The 20,997-nt window shown below is 45.7% G+C and overlaps 1 protein-coding gene across 2 annotated transcripts in view; it reads right to left on the bottom strand.

Annotated features, from left to right (window-relative positions):
* The window catches only part of IMP3 (IMP U3 small nucleolar ribonucleoprotein 3), a 279,600-nt gene that overhangs the window by 141,092 nt on the left and 117,511 nt on the right, over window positions 1-20,997 (bottom strand). For both annotated transcript variants that reach the window (XM_069231072.1, XM_069231073.1), the window contains exon 5: window positions 14,016-14,067. In XM_069231072.1, the coding sequence (XP_069087173.1) occupies window positions 14,016-14,067 (52 nt within the window). The remainder of the gene's footprint in view (window positions 1-14,015; window positions 14,068-20,997) is intronic.

The following is a 20,997-nucleotide window of genomic DNA, read 5'->3' as shown; positions in this document are numbered from 1 at the left end:
AATCAGTCAAACGCTCCCTATACCTTGGGTCACACCTGCATGGTCAACTCACCAAATCCAAACACTATTGGGGTTATATCCAGCGAGGTTCTAAAGACACAGAGTAAGAAATCTTCTGATCTTATTCCACCCGAGGGAAGCACCATGGTCCTTAACAGTCCCCCCCCTAGTATTCTATATGCCCAGAATAAAGTTGGGTCCTCATGCTCAGAGGATCTCGATAAGGTGCTCAGCTGGAATATAGCTGGATTGGAAAGCAAATTACATAGCCCAGGTTGGGGTATCCTTATTGATGATCACTTGATCTGTCTTTTTCAAGAAACATGGGCATTAGAACCCAAATATAGACTCGGTTTCAAAAGCTTTTGGGTTCCGGCCCGTAAGTCATCTTCTGGGAGACCTTCGGGAGGGTTGCTTGTGTGGCTAAATACTTCTCTCAGGTGCAAGATAGAAGAATTAGACACTGGTTGCCCGGACCTGCAAGCCCTATCGTTAATGATTTCTGAAGAAAAACCCCTCCTTCTAATTAATATCTATAACAGGAATGTGAGTCCCCACTTTGAGTCTGACGTTCTGTCGAATCTGGACTATGTTCTTAAAAGTAATCCCTCCTCTTTTGTTTTAATTGGAGGAGATTTTAATGCTACCTTCGAACCTAATCCTTTAGTCCAAGGAATTTGTAAAGAGGATGCCCATTGGGGCATCCCCCAGTTAGTCTCCAACAAAAAACCAAGATTGAACAAATCTGCACGCTTTTTGGCTGACATTGCACTAGCTCATGGCCTCCGAGCCTGTAATGGCCGCTCACACTCGGATGCTATTTTGCGACCTACTTTTAGGCACGGAAAACATAGCAGTCGCATCGACTACATACTTCTTGATATCCGTCTTTGGCGTTACATGGTTGATATGAGGGTAGATGAGCAGCCCGTGAGCGCCCACGATCCTCTGATTCTATCAACCAGAGGTCTTTTTCCTTCGTTTATAGTGCCTCACTCTAGGTCCAATGTGTCCCAACTGGCCCTAACCAATAACAGATGCAATCTAAAATGGGAATCTGTTACCTCCTCCCCTAAACATTTAGCATCTATTTACAGCTTGCTTGCGAATCATATGGAGTGTATGATTCGGTTAGATGAGTCTGAGGAGGGCGATAGCCCTCTTACAGCCCACACTGATCTGTTCCAATCTTTAAAACAACTTTTCACAAAAGAGACAGTTAACAACTCCAATAAAAAACACAATGCCCCGTGGTTCAATAATTCTTGCAGAACAGCACAACTAGCTCTCCTGGATGCAATCAAAGAAGGCCATGCTGCGACGTTGAGAATAGCCAGGGGCGCTTATAAGAAGGAATGCTCAAAGGCACGCAGAAGCTGGGAGGAGGCCAGATGGGCCACTATTCTGGTTTCAGCTTTATCTAATAATACTTCCAAGTTTTGGAAACTAATAGCTGATAATGACAGTGACTCCCCAGCCGCGCCTGGCTCTACAATCCTCTCAGTAACTTGGGTAGAGCATTTTGGGCAACTTTATGGAGGTCCACCAGAAGTTTCTCTGTGGCCCCCCAATGATTCAACAAACCAAGAGATCATTCCAATTTCTTTTTCTCTTTCCGAAACTAGAGCTGCAATAGACTCCCTGAAATGGGGGAAGGCTCCTGGCCCAGATAAAATTCCAGGTGATCTATATAAATCTAGACCTGATATATGGGCTCCCTACCTCAATTTTATCTGCAATGCTATTGCAGCAGGCGCATCAGTTCCATCTACTTGGATAGGGGCTGAAATTGTACCGATCTTCAAAAAAGGAAATCCAAACATTCCGGCTAACTACCGTCCAATTAGTCTCCTCGATAACTTCCAAAAAATTTATGCGAAACATCTTCTGTCCCACCTTGAGGAATGGATTATTGAGTCTGAAGCCCTTTCTGATTTACAAGCGGGTTTCAGACCCGCAGTGAGCACAGTTGACCAAGCTCTAAGATTTATGTCAATAAAATGGAAGAATGTTGACCTTGGGGGGGTAACCTTTACGTGGTCTTTATAGACCTACGAGCCGCATTTGACCTGATCCCCAGGAATCTGCTGTGGTCAACATTATTAAACATGGGAGTGCCATTTGGCCTCCTGAAACTCATAGCTCAGTTGCACCAAAATACCTTTGCCCAAATCAGGTGTGGACAGGGGGGCGAGCTGACTGACCCTGTAGCTATCAAAAAAGGAGTTAGACAAGGCTGTGTTTTGGCACCTACTCTTTCTGCTCTACATTAATAATTGCATCCACTACCTAGAGAACTGCATAAATGATTCTCCGAAACTAGGTGGGAAAAAAATCCCCTGCCTGCTATATGCAGATGATACGATCCTACTATCAAAATCGCCAATGGGAATTCAACACCCGATTAACCAGTTCTGTGCTTACTGTAGTGATTATGGTTTAGATGTAAACATTAAGAAAACTAAATTCATGATATTCACTACCTCTAAAAAACGATTGCGTACTAATATTAAGATGAATTCGATCCCATTGGAGAAAGTTGAAGAGTTTGATTATTTGGGTTTCAGATTATCTACATCAGGCAAATGGAAGGCAGCAATTGACAAAGGGGCTCTGATCATAAGCCAAAGAGGTGGGGCCTTAGTCCGCAGATCTAGAAAGGCTCCGAGCCCCCCTCTGAACATTCTTGCGGAGATTTATAATGTTCAAATCAGAGCAGCAGCCCTATATGGAGCGGAACTTTGGGGGTCCCATAAAAACCTGGACATTCTGCAAACTAAGGAAAATATTTTCCTTAGGCAGGTGTCCAGGCTAGGTACGGGCACTCCAATGACCCCTTTAAGGCTTGACCTTGGCTTAAATGGCATCAAAACCATAGCGGCCTTAAGACCCCTTTCCTATTGGATTCGTCTATGGAAATCTGCTGAACTAGAACCATATAGGCTGGCTATAAGAGTTGATAGCCGCTCCCAAGGCATTGGAGAGAATCCCTTGGCTGAAAGAGATGAAAATTGCCTGGGCCAAAATGGGTCTTTCCCATTATTGGAATCACCCGGATCAAATCCCTGATAAGGCTAGGAGATTTGTTACGAGCAGATATTGGGAGAAAGTTAACGAAGATTCCCTGCACCAAAAGAGGGCGGGTAGGTTAACAATGGATTTTCTTCAAATTAAGCATGAACCCTGGGCTGAGAATTTCCTGAACCTCCCTATCCCTCCGTATGCCCGTGCTCTATACCTGCAGTTAAGATATGGCACATTGCCTACCAATGGTTTCACGGCCCATTGGCCTTCTAACATCGCTACAAATGATAGGTGTATCTTCTGTCAACATTGTAAAGAAACATCAGAGCATGTATTATTCTTCTGCCCTTTGTATAAGACACCAAGAAAGAGGTGGATTATTCCCCTCTGTAAAAACATGTCATTTCAGGATAGAGTAACTGCCATTAGAATCTGTGCGCATGATTTTTCTCCCAGGGTTGCCATTCCAGTTACCAAATACTTATCGGAGGCCTGGTACATCCGTCGCAAGTTCATTGCACCTAAAGGCTCCTGAGTCATTTCTATACTAGTCTTTAGAAGGATTTTAGTCTTCTCTTTTTATCCTTTTTGTATTGCTTTTAGTAGGAAATTTCCATTACTAATTTGTTGCCTTCTTTATGACTACCAAGACTGCACAAGTTTATATAGCCTTCCCATATAGTTTTTCTTTTTTTTTTTTTTGATTGGTACTCTGATAATGTTTCCTTTTAGCCCAATTAGACTATTTTCTGTCTTTTTTGTCTTCTGGTTGTGCACACTGGTCCTCCAGACAAAAAGTTTTATATTTTAGTTTTTAGCTCTGTCCCCTTTTTTACTACATCTATTTATGTTTTATTTTATTGTATTTATATATATGATGAAATGCTTTGTCCTGTTGCTCTTATTGTTACAATGTTTTGACGTCTATTGGTTTTATATTGTTACCATGTTTTTATCACATTCTTTTTTCAAGTATGACTGTTATTATTATCTTAAATGGACTAGATTTCTAGACCGAATGAACTTAATAAATAAATAAAATATTCCTTGGAATACGAACCTTAGGTATTTCCTGTGTGAAGGATGTATTGGCATATGGAAATACGCATCTTTTAGATCTAATGTTGTCATGTAGTCTTGCTGTTTGAGCAGTGGTATTACGTCTTGTAACGTGACCATGTGAAAGTGGTCTGATTTTATGTAGGTATTTAGTGTTCTGAGATCTAGTATTGGTCTCAGAGTTTTGTCCTTTTTGGGTATTAGAAAGTACAGTGAGTAAACTCCTGTGTTTTTTTGTTGAGTTGGTACTAATTCTATGGCGTCCTTTTGTAGCAATGCTTGAACTTCTAGTCCTAGAAGATCTATATGTTGTTTTGACATATTGTGTGTTTTCGGTGGGACGTTTGGAGGGAATTGGCGAAATTCTATGCAATAACCATGCTGGATAATTGCTAAGACCCAAGTGTCTGTTGTTATTTCCTCCCAAAGTTTGTAAAATTGGCTTAGTCTTCCCCCCACAGGTGTTGTGATGGGGGTGTGTGACTTGTGAGTCACTGCTTATTTTGAGGGGTTTTGGGGCCTTGGAATTTCTCGATTTTTGGGGAATTGGCCCCCTCTAAATTGCCCCCGAAAACCTCCCCTCTGATATTGACCCTGGTAGGTAGGCCTTGTTTGTGAGGTTGTGGTTTCTGTGGGTTGACCTCGAAACCCTCCCCTAAAAGGTGTTTTCCGAAATGTGCCTCTGCTCTGCGGGGAGTAGAGTGCGCCCATGGCTTTGGCTGTATCGGTGTCCTTCTTGAGTTTTTCGATGGCAGTGTCTACCTCCGGCCCAAACAATTGCTGTTCATTAAACAGCATATTGAGCACAGCCTGCTGGATTTCCGGTTTGAACCCAGAAGTGCGCAGCCATGCGTGCCTCCGTATTGTGACTGCAGTGTTTATTGTCCTTGCAGCTGTATCTGCTGCATCCATGGAAGACCGTATCTGATTATTTGAGATACTTTGTCCCTCTTCCACCACCTGTTGCGCTCTTTTTTGGAACTCCTAGGGTAAGTGTTCGATGAAATGTTGCATTTCATCCCAATGAGCCCTGTCGTATCTTGCCAAAAGTGCTTGTGAATTGGCGATACGCCACTGATTTGCTGCTTGTGCTGCAACCCTTTTTCCCGCAGCATCAAATTTGCGGCTCTCCTTGTCTGGAGGTGGTGCGTCGCCTGAGGTATGAGAGTTTGCTCTCTTACGAGCTGCCCCCACAACTACTGAGTCTGGTGTTAGTTGTGTTGTAATATATATTGGATCAGTGGGCGGTGGCTTATATTTTTTCTCCACCCTTGGAGTTACGGCTCTGCCTTTAACTGGATCCTGAAATATTTGTTTTGAATGTCTTAGCATTCCTGGGAGCATGGGAAGGCTTTGATATTGGCTATGGGTGGAGGATAGGGTGTTAAAGAGAAAGTCATCCTCAATTGGTTCCGAATGTAAGGACACATTGTGAAACTCGGCTACCCTTGCGACCACCTGTGTATAGGATGTACTGTCCTCAGGTGGTGACGGTTTTGTAGGATAAGAGTCTGGGCTATTGTCAGACACTGGAGCATCGTAGAGGTCCCATGCATCGGGATCATCCTGACTCATTGTGGTATGAGCTGGTGAGTGCATCAGTGGTGGAGTTGTTGCCGGTGATGCATGTATTGATGGTGGTGGAGACGGTGGTGGGGTTGTTTTCTTTGCCACCTTTGCCTGTGGTTGCTTGTCCTTTTGTTGAAAGGCAAGTTTCCTTTTTATTTTGATTGGGGGAAGAGTGGTTATCTTCCCTGTGTCCTCATGAATATGAAGCCTTCTTTGTGTGTAGTCAGGCTCTGCAGATTGAAGCTCCTCTCCAAATCGATGTAATTGGGAGGTTAATCCTTGTTCCTCTGTATAGGAACTAGTTTTCGGCTCCGAGGCTGGCTGTTTCGGCACCGAAACCTTTTCAGAAGTGTTTTTAGGCTCCGAAGAAACCTTCTTTGTTTTCGGCGTGTCTCGGTGCCGAAATTCTTCGGTGCCGCTGTCTCTGTGCCGAAGTTTCTCGGAGCCGCCGTCTCGGCTCCGAGGTTGCTGTGTGGCGGTATCTCGACCGGAGTCGGATGACTTCGACACCAGCATGCCCTTTTTCGGTGCCTTGGATGGGTCACCTATTTTTCGGGTTAAGCCATGGCCTGTTGGCGGTGGCGTCCCCCGGGCTTTTGTAGACTTCTCGTGAGTCTTGATTTTTGATGTCTTACTCACGGTTTTGGTTGTTTCTTCGGCGTCGAGTTCTTCCGAATCCGACTCGCGGACGGAGAAAGCTTCTTCTTCCTCCTCGAAACGATCTTGACCTGTCGGCGTGGACGCCATTTGTAGTCTCCTGGCTCTTCGGTCTCTCAGCGTCTTCCTCGACCGAAACGCTTGACAGGCTTTACAAGTATCCTCCTTGTGCTCAGGGGACAAGCACAAGTTACAGACCAGATGGTGATCCGTATACGGATACTTGTGATGGCATTTTGGGCAGAAACGGAATGGGGTCCGTTCCATGAGCCTTGAAGTCGCACGTGGCCGGGCCGACCAGGCCCTGACGGGGGATCGAAAAAAACCCAAAGGGCCACCGGAGCTCTTCAAAATTCGGTGTCGATTTGTTCTAACTAACCCGATACCGAACGCAAACAATACCGACGTTTTTTTCTGAGATTCTAACTAACTTTCCGACCCGAAACACGGAGCGAAAAGGAACACGTCCGAGCCCGATGGCGGAAAAAAAACAATCTAAGATGGAGTCGACGCCCATGCGCAATGGAATCAAAGTAGGAGGAGTCCCTCGGTCTCGTGACTCGAAAAGACTTCTTCGAAGAAAAACAACTTGTAACACTCCGAGCCCAACACCAGAAGGCGGACTGTGCTCAGCATGTGTATCTGCAGCTACACATGCCATCGAACACATACATATATAAAAAATATATATGTATGTATATGTATATACATATACACACACACTAAAATGAAGGACGGATGGAATGAAGATGACCTGCTCTTGGCATAGTCAGAGGTTGGTCTCCGAGGGTTGAGGCATGCACGGGGAGGGCCACAAGGCCGCACCAAACGTACACCTTCAGCAGCACAGGCGCGGCCGGTTGGGGTGTGCTAACTGTGTGGGGTGCCCAATGCTATCCGATGGAGACGGGGGTATCGCTGCTTTCAGGTGAGTAGAGCAGGGTCAGGGGTGGAACTCCTGGGGTTGAAGCAAAAACAAGGGTGACAACAAGGTAGCACCAAACTTTTACCCTCAGCTGCACGGGGGCAGCCGGGTGCAAAGTGCCAGCACAGCATTGCGCTGCTAATGTTAGTTAATGCAGGAGATCACTTTTAGAAATGGACTGCAGGATCTTGCCAGGGGGCCAGGAGAGGTTAACCCACAGCTGTCCCGGGAAGTTAAGATGCCAGGAGTCATTGGAACAACAATGGTCCAGCTCCTCTAAACCCAGGGGATCCAGGTACAGAGGTGTCTTTTGGCATCGGAAACAGTTTACTGGCCAGGTTGGGAGCAGGGGGAGCTCTTGGATTTTGGCTGTAGGCATTGCTGTAAAGTCTGGGAGGGGTCAGCCCACGATGGACTCCAAGTAGAAGCACTAGGGAACCTTCACTAGACTGGTGGGCCACTTTGACTCCAGCTGTCGGCATTTGGTGCAGAGATGGTTCCAGGCAGCAGTTTCGGGGTTCCTCAGGCAAACTTCTTTGGTGAGGTTTCTTTTGAACAGGTCCGCTGCCATGGGAGTTCTTTATTGAAAGCAGGCAGTCCTCCAAAGGCTTCTCAGGTCGCTGGGCTGCAGAACAGTCTTCTTCTGGAAGAAGGTTACTTTGAAGGCTGCTGATAGGCTGCATACAGGTCGTTAGGGCTGGGGCCAAGTCAGATGGTGTCTTCAGTCTTCTCTGCTGGGCGACATCTGCTTTGTCTGGCTCTTCTTAGATTGACAAGAATCTCCAAGGGTTCAGGGGTGCCACTTAAATATTGAATTTAGGGTCATTACAGGGAGTGCCAGGTGGTAGCAAATGGGCTTCTCACCTTTAGGGTGACTAAACCCTTCCTATGACTCCTTTCTTTGCTTTGGGAACTGGGCATAGTCCTCACCCTACTGGCCTAATGCCTTCCATAAAATGAAGGAATTTAAAAAGGGGTGTCCACTTCAGCTCGCCCACGCCAGGTGTGGGACTGGCATGAAGTGGGCAAGCCTCCTAATTTACCTAATTTTCCCGCCTGTCCTAACACCAAAAGTAGAATCAGGAACTGGGGGGCAGCGTCTTCCACCATTTGGAGAGGCCTGGGTTGTTTTTCAAAGGCGGCAAGGCCTTTGAAGGTCCCCGCCCTGGAATGTCTGTCCTGCCTGGGAGAGGAGGTCACAACTCTGCCCAGAGCAGACCTTTGCCTGAGCCCTCAAGAGTATTGGCTCTCACCTTAGGGGACCAGAACTCAGTCTTAAGACGGCTGTACTGGTTTTGACCAGTCAGTGCCCACACTAGCAGCTGGAAGGTTTTTAAGGGGGCACCTCTAAGGTCCCATCTAAGTGCATGTATTAATAAATCCATCACTGGGTTCAGTGAGGGTTCATTAATATGAGATGTTTGATACCAAACATCCCTATTGTCAGTGAAGCCATCATGCAGCTGGGGAACTCGTAATCACAAGTGTCAAGCACATGTACTTGAAATGGCCGCACTGTTCACTTGCTATGTCTGAGAATCGACAAAGACATAGCAGGGGCATATCTGCTCATGCAGGGATGCCCTCACATGTAATATAATGCACCCTGCCTTTAGAGATGGAAGGCCCGCCAGAGGGGTGACAGGCTGTGTGCCATGCCATGTTTTCATTTCAGGTCTCCACCAAGCCACGCAGCCTACGAAGGCATCACTGTGTGCGGTGAGAGGGTCCCTGACAGTGGCACAGTCTGTGCTGCAGCCCTCAGGGGCCTTCCTTTAGTACCCTGTAGGAAGTTGCCTCTGTATATACCATCTCAAAGTGAGAGATAGTGTGCACAGAGTCCAATGGATCCCCTTCGAGGTAAGATAGTGGCAAAATTAGATAATTCTAGTGCTCTATTTTGTGATAGTGTGGTCGAGCAGTAGGCTTATCAGAGGGTAGTGTTAAGCATTTGTTGTACACACACACACACACACAATACATGAGGAACACAGACTCAAAGACTTACTCCAGGCCAATAGTTTTTATATAGAAAAAAATATTTTCCTTATTTTAGAACCACAAGATTTAAGATTTGAAGTAAATACATAAAATGCTAGGTACTGCACATAGGTAAGTTAGGAACTTTGAATTAGAGCAGTAACATACAAAGTTTTAGTTAAAATGGCAATAAGCTATTTTAAAACTGGACACAGTGCAAAAATCAACAGTTCCAGGGGGGGCTAAGTAATGGTTAGTTTGTCAGGTAAGTAAGGCACTTACAAGTTCAAGTTCCTGGGCATAGGCAGCCCACCGCTGGGGGTTCAAGGCAACCCCAAAGTCACTGCACCAGCAACACAGGGTCGATCAGGTGCAGAGGTCAATGGTGGGCCCAAAACACACAGGCGCCTATGAAGAACAGGGGTGCTCCGGTTCCAGTCTTCCTACAGATAAGTACCTGTGTCTTCGGAGGGCAGACCAGGGAGGGTTTTGTAGAGCTCTGGGGCGGATTGGGGGGGTGGGTTGGTAGACAAGTTGGCACACAAAACACACCCTCAGCGCCACAGGGGCAGCCGGGTGCAGTGTGCAAAGCAGTCATCGGGTTTGTAATAGAAATCAATGGAGGGACCCAGGGGTCACTCTAGCAGGGCAGGCAGGCCACAGAGGGCTTCTCGGGCCAACCACCGACTGGGCTAGGTAGAGGGTCATCTGATGGTCACTTCTGCACTGAAGTTCGGTTCCTTCTGGTCCTGGGGATGCAGTGCTTGGTCCAGGCGTCGGGTTCCTTGATTCCAGGCATTCACGGTCGGGGAAGCCTCTGGATTCTCTCTGCATGTGTCACTGTGGGGGTTGGGGGGGGGGGGGGCTCGGTTTACTCACAAGGTCAGTCGCTTGGAGTCCTCCCTGTAGTGTTTGTTCTCTGGAGCTCGAGCCGGGGGTGTCGGGTGCAGAGGGTGAAGTCTCACGCTTCCGGTGGGAAGAGTGAGTTCTTTGAAAGCTGCTTCTTTGTTGCAAAGATGTTGCTGTGGGCGAACAGTGCCATTGTTCTCGGGAGTTTCATGGTCCTTCGGGTTTCAGGCCAGTCCTCTGAGGCTTCAGAGGTCGCTGGTCCCTGTCGGATGTGTCGCTGTGCAGTTTTCTCGGAGTCTGGAGACAAGCCGGTAGGGCTGGGGCCAAAGCAGTTGTCTCTGTCGTCTCTGCAGGGCTTTCAGGTCAGCAGTCCTTGTTTCAGGTATATGATTTCCTGGGTTCAGGGTCACCTTTAAATACTAAATTTAGAGGTGTGGTTTAGGTCACGAGGGCAGTAGCCAATGGCTACTGTCCTGGAGGGTGGTTACACCCTCTTTGTGCCTGCTCCCTGAGGGGAGTGGGGGGGGGCACATCCCTAATCCTATTGGGGGAATCCTCCAATCTCAAGATGGAGGATTTCCAAAGGCAGGGGTCACCTCAACTCAGGACACCTTAGGGGCTTTCCTGACTGCCGGAAATGGCCGAAACATGTTGACATACTAGCAGATGGCAGGGGTGACTGGAAGATGACTCCCCAATAACACCACTGCAACAGCAGGTTTTAATTCTATCCAGGGGACCAATGATTAAAATTAGAAGCGGGCACCCACAAGATAGTTTTAATGTATAAATGTGTTCTGCGTAATAGATCCCTAGGTTTATGTTGTGTATTGTCTATAAGCCATCCCTGACGTTGGCTATCACAGGGATGTTGAAGCAATAGCCTGATGATGAAGCACGTCATGATTAGTGGTTGAGGGCAATTTTTAAGAACCTAGCATAGTTTCTCACTTAGGCATGCTGATGACAACTTGTACAGAGTACCTGTTTCTCCTTATCCTATTTTGTGTGCATAAGTCGTTAATTGGGATGAGTAAGGAGGCTACCCTTCTCTCCTCTCTTGTTTCTGTGTATAGCACAATAACCACCAGCCAAGACTTGAAAGTGATGTGTTAAATGCTCCTTTCTGGATCCACCCATCAAGATGATCTTCAGTTCATTAATGTATTTTTGCCATTTATAAAATGTTGTGGGAGTGTGGATACTGGGTGCATTTAATTCTTTAATTTTCGCCAAGCCTAAACAACTTGTTTCCTGCACTCTGCCATTTAAAAATATAATTTGCAAAGTATTAGGCATGCTTTAAACAAAGCTTCCTTTCCTCTGTATCTGCCTATGTTTAGGTCTCCAAACACTCAAAGTCCATCGACTTCATCCAATATTCCTGGCCTTCTATAGCCAACCGAGAAACAACAGAATCAGAAAAAAATCAATTTTGTATCAGTCAACAATACATTATGCATTTCCAAGATGGGCAATTTAAAATAATATAATGTTAGCAACTTTAACATTGTGCCCAGAAGAATATGTAAACGTATCCATGTATTTTTTTTAGAACTCCCCATTGGCCAGGTAGGACAATGTTCCCATTGTGTATCATTCAAAATAGTCTTTTGGGTACTTGCTGTGAATGAAATTATGTCCATAATAATTATAACAGAACATAAACATATCACCATAATTTTCTTTTGTTTGGTAAATATCTTCACTTTTAAATACAGTAAAGTACTCTAATTCAACTGATTCTACAACTCAGTCATCAGAAACAACCCCAAGTATTAAGGATAATTTGAAAACATGTTTTTTTGCAAAATTTCAGTCGGACCAGATATATCCAAAGGTACCTCTATCCCAAACAATCACATAAGAGACTGGTATGGCTGAAATGGTCACTGGGGACAAGTCTGGCTGATGAGGGGTGAAACCCCGAAACCGGTCCCAGGATGCTTTTTTCCAGTCCAGGGAAGACCTGGCCCAGCAGTTCAGGCTGGACTGTTCCAATGGGGAACAGGGTCAAGACTGATTTGCATATGGCTGGGTCCAAACTGGAATGGCATGGGCAGCCAAAAAAAACGATGGATTTAGGCCCAGATCAATGTACTGGGGGTGAATGTTTGACAATGTTCAGCATTCCATCCATCACTTGTTGTGGGTGACTTACCTATGCCACAGGTAGTGTTTTCTGGGCATGGCACCCTGAGGGGTATGCCACGTCTACTTTGCCTTTTTCTCCCCACCAACATACACAAGCTGCAATGGCAGTGTGCACGTGATTGGTGACGGGTCCCTTAGTGTGGCACAATACATGCTGCAGCCATTAGGGACCTTACCTGATCATAGGGCCCTTGGTACCACTGGTACCTTTTACAAGGCACTTATCTTTGTGCCAGGGTTGTGCCAATTGTGGAAACAATGATACAGGTTTAGGGAAAGAACACTGGTGCTGGGGCCTGGTTAGCAAGATCCCAACACAAACTCAATCAGGCCAGCATCAATATCCGGAAAAATGTCGGTAGGAAGGAGGGGGGTGGGGGGGAGGGGGGGGGGGGGGTGTTGGGGGCGGCGAAGAGAGAACATGCCTAAAGAGGCACTTTCTTACAAGAAAGTTTCAGAATCCAGCCTGTTAATGTTATTGGTGCATACCTTAGTCCCAAAAGGGTGGCACAGGCAGACACGTTTTCATCACAGAACTGCCGCAAGATCTTGAACATACGTGTCCCAAACAGCAGCTCATATGGGGTGCGCCCTCCCAAGGACCTTCTGGGCAGAATATTAAGTGCTCACTGGAATCCATACAGGTGACTAAGGCAACTACGACCCGTGCCTATTACTCTCGTTGTTAAGGATTGCTTTAAGTCTCAATTCTTCCACTCCCACACCCTCAGGATGGTAGGGAGACGAGACCTGGACTCGGACCAGTAATGAAGCCATGGTATGCCTGAATGCCCCTGAGGTAAAAGCAGGGTCCTGGTCCAAGTGGAAAGCCGCAACTGCATATGTACTGATAAGGACATGCAAATCTTTAATAACAGTTTGAGTGTCAGCTTACCATTGTGGCCATACCCATAGAAATAAAGAGCATGAGTCGACAGCGACTAAGATTGATTTGTATGCACCATCAGGTGTCAGGGGACCACAATGGTCCATGTACACACATTGTAGTGGTTTGTTGAAAGCAGAAGGGGTGTCTTCGGTGGGCGTTTAATGGTGGACTCATTTGCTGACAGATGTCACAGCAAAGGACATATAATTTTGTCTGTATAGACCTGGCCACCAATAGCGTTTTTGGAGCAGAGAAATAGTAGCCGTCACACCAGCATGGCCAGAAGCAACTCCCTCAGGTGCCACTTTGATAAACTCCGATCTTTGATCTTGGTTGGGGAATCACACAATCACCCGTCCCCGATATTGTTACTAAGGCAGTGTTTAGGCTAGTTATGCAGCAGGATATGCCTTTGGTAGTGGCTTGCCGTCAGCTGAAGCTTTCACAGCAGCAAGTGTTTCATCATCCAACCTCGTTTGTGAATGTTGCAGCAACAGAAGCCAGAGATATTACCAATTTGGCCGCTTCATCAGCCAAGGTACTGCCTACACATGTACTTCTACAGGTTGGTGTACCAGTGTATGCAGTACATGGGCATTGGGCAGAGTTCCTTTCAGATCCGCTACTTTCCCTTAAAACCTGACACTTCAACTGAAGCACAGAGAAACCCCCCTCTGCGCCTTCAGACCCTTACGGGGTGAGTAGTTGCACTCTGTAAATCCTGATTGGATTTGATTTGTTGCATAGTGGAAGGAAGGCAAAAGGAGAACAAAGGCATGTGGTTGTATGTGAATTGACACTAGAGAGCTGCAGGTTTGAATGAGTAGACAAGGTCCAGTCACAGCACTAATGAATCAGGCTTGAATACTTCTTTGTAAAATGTGACAAGGTCTTAGAAACACATCTTACCTCGTGACCAAATATGCTGAATCTGTTACAACTTCAGGTCCTATCCGGATATCTGCAGGACTTTGTTAAGAATGTTAGGAATAAATGCAATCAATCAAAGGAACCAGACAAATATGTCCTATTAGTTACATCTGTTGTCTTGATGCTTCCCTGTTACAGACTAAGTCTATTTTGGCAAAATAGCCTTATCAGTTTGAGGAGGCTGAATACAGGAAGTTATTGCAGTTTCCCAAGGCAAACACTAGTGACATTAAACTCTCATCTATGTTCGAGAATGCTGAATGATATAGGATATTTATTTCTATTTGTGAAGTACAAGTTACTTAACTTCGGTAACGATATATCTGGTAGACACATTCTAGTTGAAAATTCCTTACCTTAGAATTTTCCCCAAGGCATCAGACTGGATCCAGAGATTTTTTCTTCAAGCAATACCCTTGTGCGTTGGAAGGTGGCGTCGGTTGACTCTGCTGGCGTCGTAGTCAACGCTAAGACGTCAGGAGTAGTACATAGATGCCGCCTGTGACGTCTGTTTCTTTTCACACCAAAGCTCAGAGCTGCGAAGAACACAGATTGGTGCGCCATAGCTAAGGCCCTGAATGGGGAAGCCCTGTCACTAGAAATCAGTTAGCAGGCGGGGAGGATGGGTAGGTCGGTAAGGAATCAGCAACTAGAATATTTCTCTACCAGACATATCGTTACCGAAGGTAAGTAACTTGTACATCTAATAGAGACTTCTAGTTGCAGATTCCTTACCTTAGAATAGATACCCAAGCAATGTCATCCTCGGAGGTGGGCAGAGAACTAAGATAATACTAGACAGTGCTGCAGGAGCGAACGACCAAAGTAGCCGTCCCGATGGACATGACTGTCCAGGCAGTAATGTTTAGTAAACGTGTGCAAGGATGCCCACGGAGCAGCCTGGCAGATATGCAGGACAGGAACTCCACCTGCTAACGCAGTGAAAGCAGCAGTTGCTCTGGTGGAATGAGCGTGAAAGCCCTCAGGGGGTTGCTTCTTAGCCAAAGCGTAGCACATCTTGAGGCAAAGACGTACCCACCGAGAGATGGTATGTTTTTGCACCGCCTTCCCTTTCTTCGCACCCATATATCCAACAAAGAGTTGATCGTCCACCCGGAAATCTTTAGCATGATTGAGATAGAACGCCAACGCTGTTTTTGGATCCAGGTGGTGGACTCTCCTTATCATGAGAAGGATGTGGAGGTGCGTAAAAAGTAGGCAAGGTGATGGACTGGCCTACATGAAAAGGTGTAACCACTTTGGGAAGGAAGCCTTAGTGTGTAACACCACTGACAGGGTGCACAGACAAAAATAGAGGCTTAGAAGAAAGAGCTTGAAGCTCACTCACTCTGCGAGCAGAGGTGATGGGAACAAGAAAGAGTTTTGAAATAAGGAGCAATGAGGGACAATTGTGCATCGGCTCAAAAGGAATACACATTAAGTAAATAAGTACAAGATTGAGGTCCCACTGTGGCATGATAAATGGAGTGGGAGGAAACAAATGGGTGAAACCTTTAAGAAATCAACTAACAATAGGTGACTTAAAGAGTGAAGGCTGATCAGGCAACCTAAGAAAGGCTGAAATAACTGATAAATAACCTTTTAGGGGGATCAAAGCAGAGCCCTGCTGGGCTAAAGAGAGAATGAACAAAAGAACCTCAGAAAGAGGAGCAGAGAGGGGAATCAACAGATTTGTTGGAACACCATGCCACAAATTTATGCCAACAACAGGCGTATACTTTTCGGTGGAGGAACGCCTGGCTACTAAGATATCACCACAGACTTCAGGTGGAGGGTCAAAAGCCGTCAACTGCCGCTGTTCAATCTCCATGCATGAAGGCAGAGACAGGACAGGTTCTGGTGGAGAACCCCCCCTGCTGCTGCGACAGAAGATCCTCCCGAAGTGGCAGTCTGAGTGGAGGATCGGGGGCCATGCTCAATAGCTCTGGATACCATACTCTCCGTGCACAGTCCGTAGCCACCAAGATGACTTGGGCCTGGTCGTTCCTGATTTTTTTGAGAACTCTGGGCAGAAGTGGTATAGGCGGAAAGACGTAAGGGAAGCTGGAGTTCCACTTGAGACAAAAAGCGTCCCCGAGCGAGTGCCGCCTTGGAAACTCCAACGTGCAAAACAGCTGACATTGCACGTCCTCTGCGGTGACGAACAGGCCTAACCACGTGTAGGAAAATGCATCTCAAAATGAGATGTAGTGTGCACAGAGTCCAGGGGGTCCCCAGAGGGTTGACAGAGGCAAAAATACATAATACTAATGCTCGGTTTGCAGTAGTGTGGTCCAACCGTTAGGCTTGTCGGAGGGTAGTGTTAAGCATTTGTTGTACACACACAAGCAATAGAAAAAACACACACAATGACTTAACTCCAGACCCATAGGATTTTATGTCGAAAAATATGTTTTGTTAATTTATTTCTAATACTAAAAGATTCAGTTTGCAGGTGAGCACATAAAATGAAAGATACTTTAAATGGAAAATGTCACTTACCCAGTGTACATCTGTTCGTGGCATTAGTCGCTGCAGATTCACATGCTGTGTATCTGGTGTTGGGCTCGGAGTGTTACAAGTTGTTTTTCTTCGAAGAAGTCTTTGAGTCACGAGACCGAGGGACTCCTCCCATTTCGACTCCATTGCGCATGGGCGTCGACTCCATCTTAGATTGTTTTCCCCGCAGAGGGTGAGGTAGGAGTTGTGTATGCTAGTAATAGTGCCCATGCAATGGAGTGAATACGTATGTATATAATGAATTTTAAAGTAATATCTTTACAAATGTTCAAGATCTACTTCTAAACGGCTACAGGCTCCCGGGGAGGCGGGTGGGCGCATGTGAATCTGCAGCGACTAATGCCAGATGTACAGATGTACACTGGGTAAGTGACATTTTCCGTTCGATGGCATGTGTAGCTGCAGATACACATGCTGTGCATAGACTAGTAAGCAGTTATCTCCCCAAAAGCGGTGGTTCAGCCTGTAGGAGTTGAAGTAGTTTGAAATAATGTTCTTAGTACAGCTTGACCTACTGTTGCCTGTTGTGTAGTTAACACATCTACACAGTAGTGCTTGGTAAATGTATGAGGCGTAGACCATGTTGCTGCTTTACATATTTCGTTCATTGGAATATTTCCTAGAAAGGCCATGGTAGCACCTTTCTTTCTGGTTGAGTGTGCCTTTGGTGTAATAGGCAGCTCTCTTTTAGCTTTAAGATAGCAGGTTTGAATGCACTTGACTATCCATCTAGCAATGCCTTGTTTTGAAATTGGATTTCCTGTATGAGGTTTTTGAAAGGCAATAAATAGTTGTTTTGTCTTTCGAATTAGTTTTGTTCTGTCAATGTAGTATATTAGTGCTCTTTTGATGTCTAATGTATGTAGTGCTCTTTCAGCTACAGAATCTGGCTGTGGGAAGAACACTGGTAATTCTACCGTTTGATTCAAGTGGAACGGTGAGATTACTTTTGGTAAAAATTTAGGATTTTTCCGTAGAACAAGTTTATTTTTGTGTATTTGAATAAATGGTTCTTGAATGGTAAATGCTTGAATTTCACTCACTCTTCTTAGAGATGTGATGGCAATTAAAAATGCAACTTTCCACGTTAAGTATTGCATTTCACAAGAGTGCATGGGCTCAAAAGGTGGACCCATGAGTCGTGTTAAGACAATGTTGAGGTTCCATGAAGGAACTGGTGGTGTTCTTGGTGGTATAATTCTCTTTAGGCCTTCCATAAATGCTTTTATGACTGGTATCCTAAATAATGAAGTTGAGTGCGTAATTTGCAGGTAAGCTGAAATTGCAGTAAGATGTATTTTTATGGAAGAGAAAGCTAATTTTGACTTTTGCAAATGTAGTAAGTATCCTACTATATCTTTTGCAGATGCGTGTAAAGGTTGAATTTGATTATTATGGCAGTAATAAACAAATCTTTCCACTTATTTGCATAGCAGTGTCTAGTGGTAGGCTTCCTAGCTTGTCTTATGACCTCCATACATTCCTGTGTGAGGTCTAAGTGCCCGAATTCTAGGATTTCAGGAGCCAAATTGCTAGATTCAGCGATGCTGGATTTGGATGTCTGATCTGTTGTTTGTGTTGTGTTAACAGATCTGGTCTGTTTGGTAGTTTGACATGAGGTACTACTGAAAGGTCTAGTAGTGTTGTGTACCAAGGTTGTCTTGCCCATGTTGGTGCTATTAGTATGAGTTTGAGTTTGTTTTGACTCAACTTGTTTACTAGATATGGAAGGAGTGGGAGAGGGGGAAAAGCGTACGCAAATATCCCTGACTAGTTCATCCATAGCGCATTGCCCAGAGACTGATGTTGTGGGTACCTGGATGCGAAGTTTTGGCATTTTGAGTTTTCCTTTGTTGCAAATAGATCTATGTATGGTGTTCCCCAAATTCGGAAGTAAGTGTTCAGTATTTGGGGGTGAATTTCCCATTCGTGGATCTGTTGGTGATCCCGAGAGAGATTGTCTGCTAACTGATTCTGAATCCCTGGAATAAATTGTGCTATTAGGCGAATGTGGTTGTGAATCGCCCAATGCCATATTTTTGGTGTCAGGAGACACAACTGTGTCGAGTGTGTCCCTCCCTGTTTGTTTAGGTAATACATTGTTGTCTGTTTTGACAAGAATGTATTTTTGGGTTATTATGGGTTGAAATGCTTTTAGCGCTAGAAATACTGCTAGCAGTTCTAAGTGATTGATATGAAACGGTCTTTGCTGTATGTCCCATTGTCCTTGGATGCTGTGCTGATTGAGGTGTGCTCCCCACCCTGTCATGGATGCATCTGTCGTTATCACGTATTGTGGCACTGGGTCTTGAAAAGGCCGCCCTTGGTTTAAGTTTATACTGTTCCACCATTGAAGCGAGATGTATGTTTGGCGGTCTATCAACATCAGATCTAGAAGTTGACCCTGTGCTTGTGACCATTGTGATGCTAGGCACTGTTGTAAGGGCCGCATGTGCAGCCTTGCATTTGGGACAATGGCTATGCATGAAGACATCATGCCTAGCAGTTTCATTACCATTTTGACCTGTATCTTTTGTTTTGGATACATGGCTTGTATTACATTGTGAAATGTTTGGACTCTTTGTGGACTTGGAGTGGCAATTCCTTTTACTGTGTTGATTGTTGCCCCTAGGTATTGCTGTGTTTGACACGGCAGAAGGTGTGACTTTGGGTAATTGATTGAGAAACCTAGTTTGGGTAGGGTTTCTATGACATACTTTGTGTGTTGTGAACACTGTATTTGCGTGTTGGTTTTGATTAACCAATCGTCTAGGTACGGGAACACATGTATTTGCTGCCTTCTGATATGTGCAGCTACTACTGCCAGACATTTTGTAAAAACTCTTGGCGCAGTTGTTATTCCGAATGGCAACACTTTGAATTGGTAATGTATCCCTTGGAATACAAACCCTAGGTACTTTCTGTGTGAAGGATGTATTGGTATATGGAAATATGCATCCTTTAGATCCAGTGTTGTCATGTAGTCTTGTTGTTTGAGCAGTGGGATTACTTCTTGTAATGTAACCATGTGAAAGTGGTCTGATTTGATGTATGTATTTAATGTTCTGAGATCTAGTATAGGTCTTAGACTTTTGTCTTTTTTGGGTATTGGAAAGTACAGTGAGTAAACTCCTGTGTTTAATTCTTGTTTTGGTACTAATTCTATTGCTTCTTTTTGGAGCAATGCTTGAACTTCTAATCCTAGAAGATTTATATGTTGTTTTGACATACTGTGTGTTTTCGGTGGGACTGTTGGAGGGAATTCGAGAAATTCTATGCAATAACCATGTTGGATAATTGCTAGTACCCAAGTATCTGTTGTTATCTCCTCCCAATGTTTGTAAAATTGGCTTAGTATCCCCCCCCACAGGTGTTATGTGATGGGGATGTGTGACTTGTAAGTCACTGCTTATTTTGAGGAGTTTTGGGGCTTTGGAACTTTCCTCTATTTTTCTGGAATTGTCCCCCTCTATATTGCCCCCGAAAACCTCCCCGCTGATATTGGCTTTGGTAAGTGGGCCTTGTTTGTGATGATGTGGTTTCTGTAGGTTGCCCTCGAAACCCTCCTCTAAAAGGTGTTTTGCGAAATGTGCCTCTGCGGGGAGTAGAGTGCGCCCATGGCTTTTGCTGTATCAGTGTCTTTCTTGAGTTTATCAATAGCAGTGTCGACTTCCGGCCCAAACAACTGCTGTTCATTAAATGGCATATTTAGCACGGCTTGTTGAATTTCTGGCTTGAACCCTGACGTGCGCAGCCATGAGTGCCTTCTTATTGTTATTGCAGTATTTACTGTCCTTGCAGTCGTATCTGCTGCATTCTGTTTCAGGTCCTGAGCTCGCCCCCCACGACCGCAGCACCAACCGGCTGCCTCCTGCCTCTGTCCCCCGACCACGCTGCTGTTTGCGTGTTCGAGGCCCTCCTCCACCCGCAGGCATCCTCCTGCGCCTCATCCCTGGTGTCTAGTGGGCTCTGCCTAGCTCCACTTGACCCGTGTGCCGCTTCCGCCGTCCTGTAAGTTGTTTTTCTGATTGTTTTTCCGATTTTTCTGCGCCTCGCCGCCGGCGCTTCTGCCCCCGTTGTGCCCCCCTGATTGCTGTCTCCCCGATCGTGTACTGTGCCATTACTGTATTTCATACTGTGTGTTTTCTATTGTGATTGCCTTTAATTTTGCTTGTTTTTTGTGCTTTTTGCCCCTTGTGCGCTCCCCCAAGCGTTCCGATCCCTGCCGCTGCCTCCCTGCGGCCCCGCCCCCCTCGTGCCCCCATTCGCCGCTTTCTCCCGCCTCCCAGCTGCTCCTCCCTCCCCCTCCCTTCTTAATGGCTGGCGCTGCGCGTCGCGAGTGAGCGACCTCTGACCTGTTTCAGGTCCTGAGCTCGCCCCCCACGACCGCAGCACCAACCTGCTGCCTCCTGCCTCTGTCCCCCGACCACGCTGCTGTTTG

This window comes from Pleurodeles waltl, chromosome 4_2 (genome assembly GCF_031143425.1).
Source record: "Pleurodeles waltl isolate 20211129_DDA chromosome 4_2, aPleWal1.hap1.20221129, whole genome shotgun sequence".
Taxonomy (NCBI): domain Eukaryota; kingdom Metazoa; phylum Chordata; class Amphibia; order Caudata; family Salamandridae; genus Pleurodeles; species Pleurodeles waltl.
Note: the sequence above shows the minus strand (reverse complement) of the source record. Positions and strands in the feature narration are given on the sequence as shown.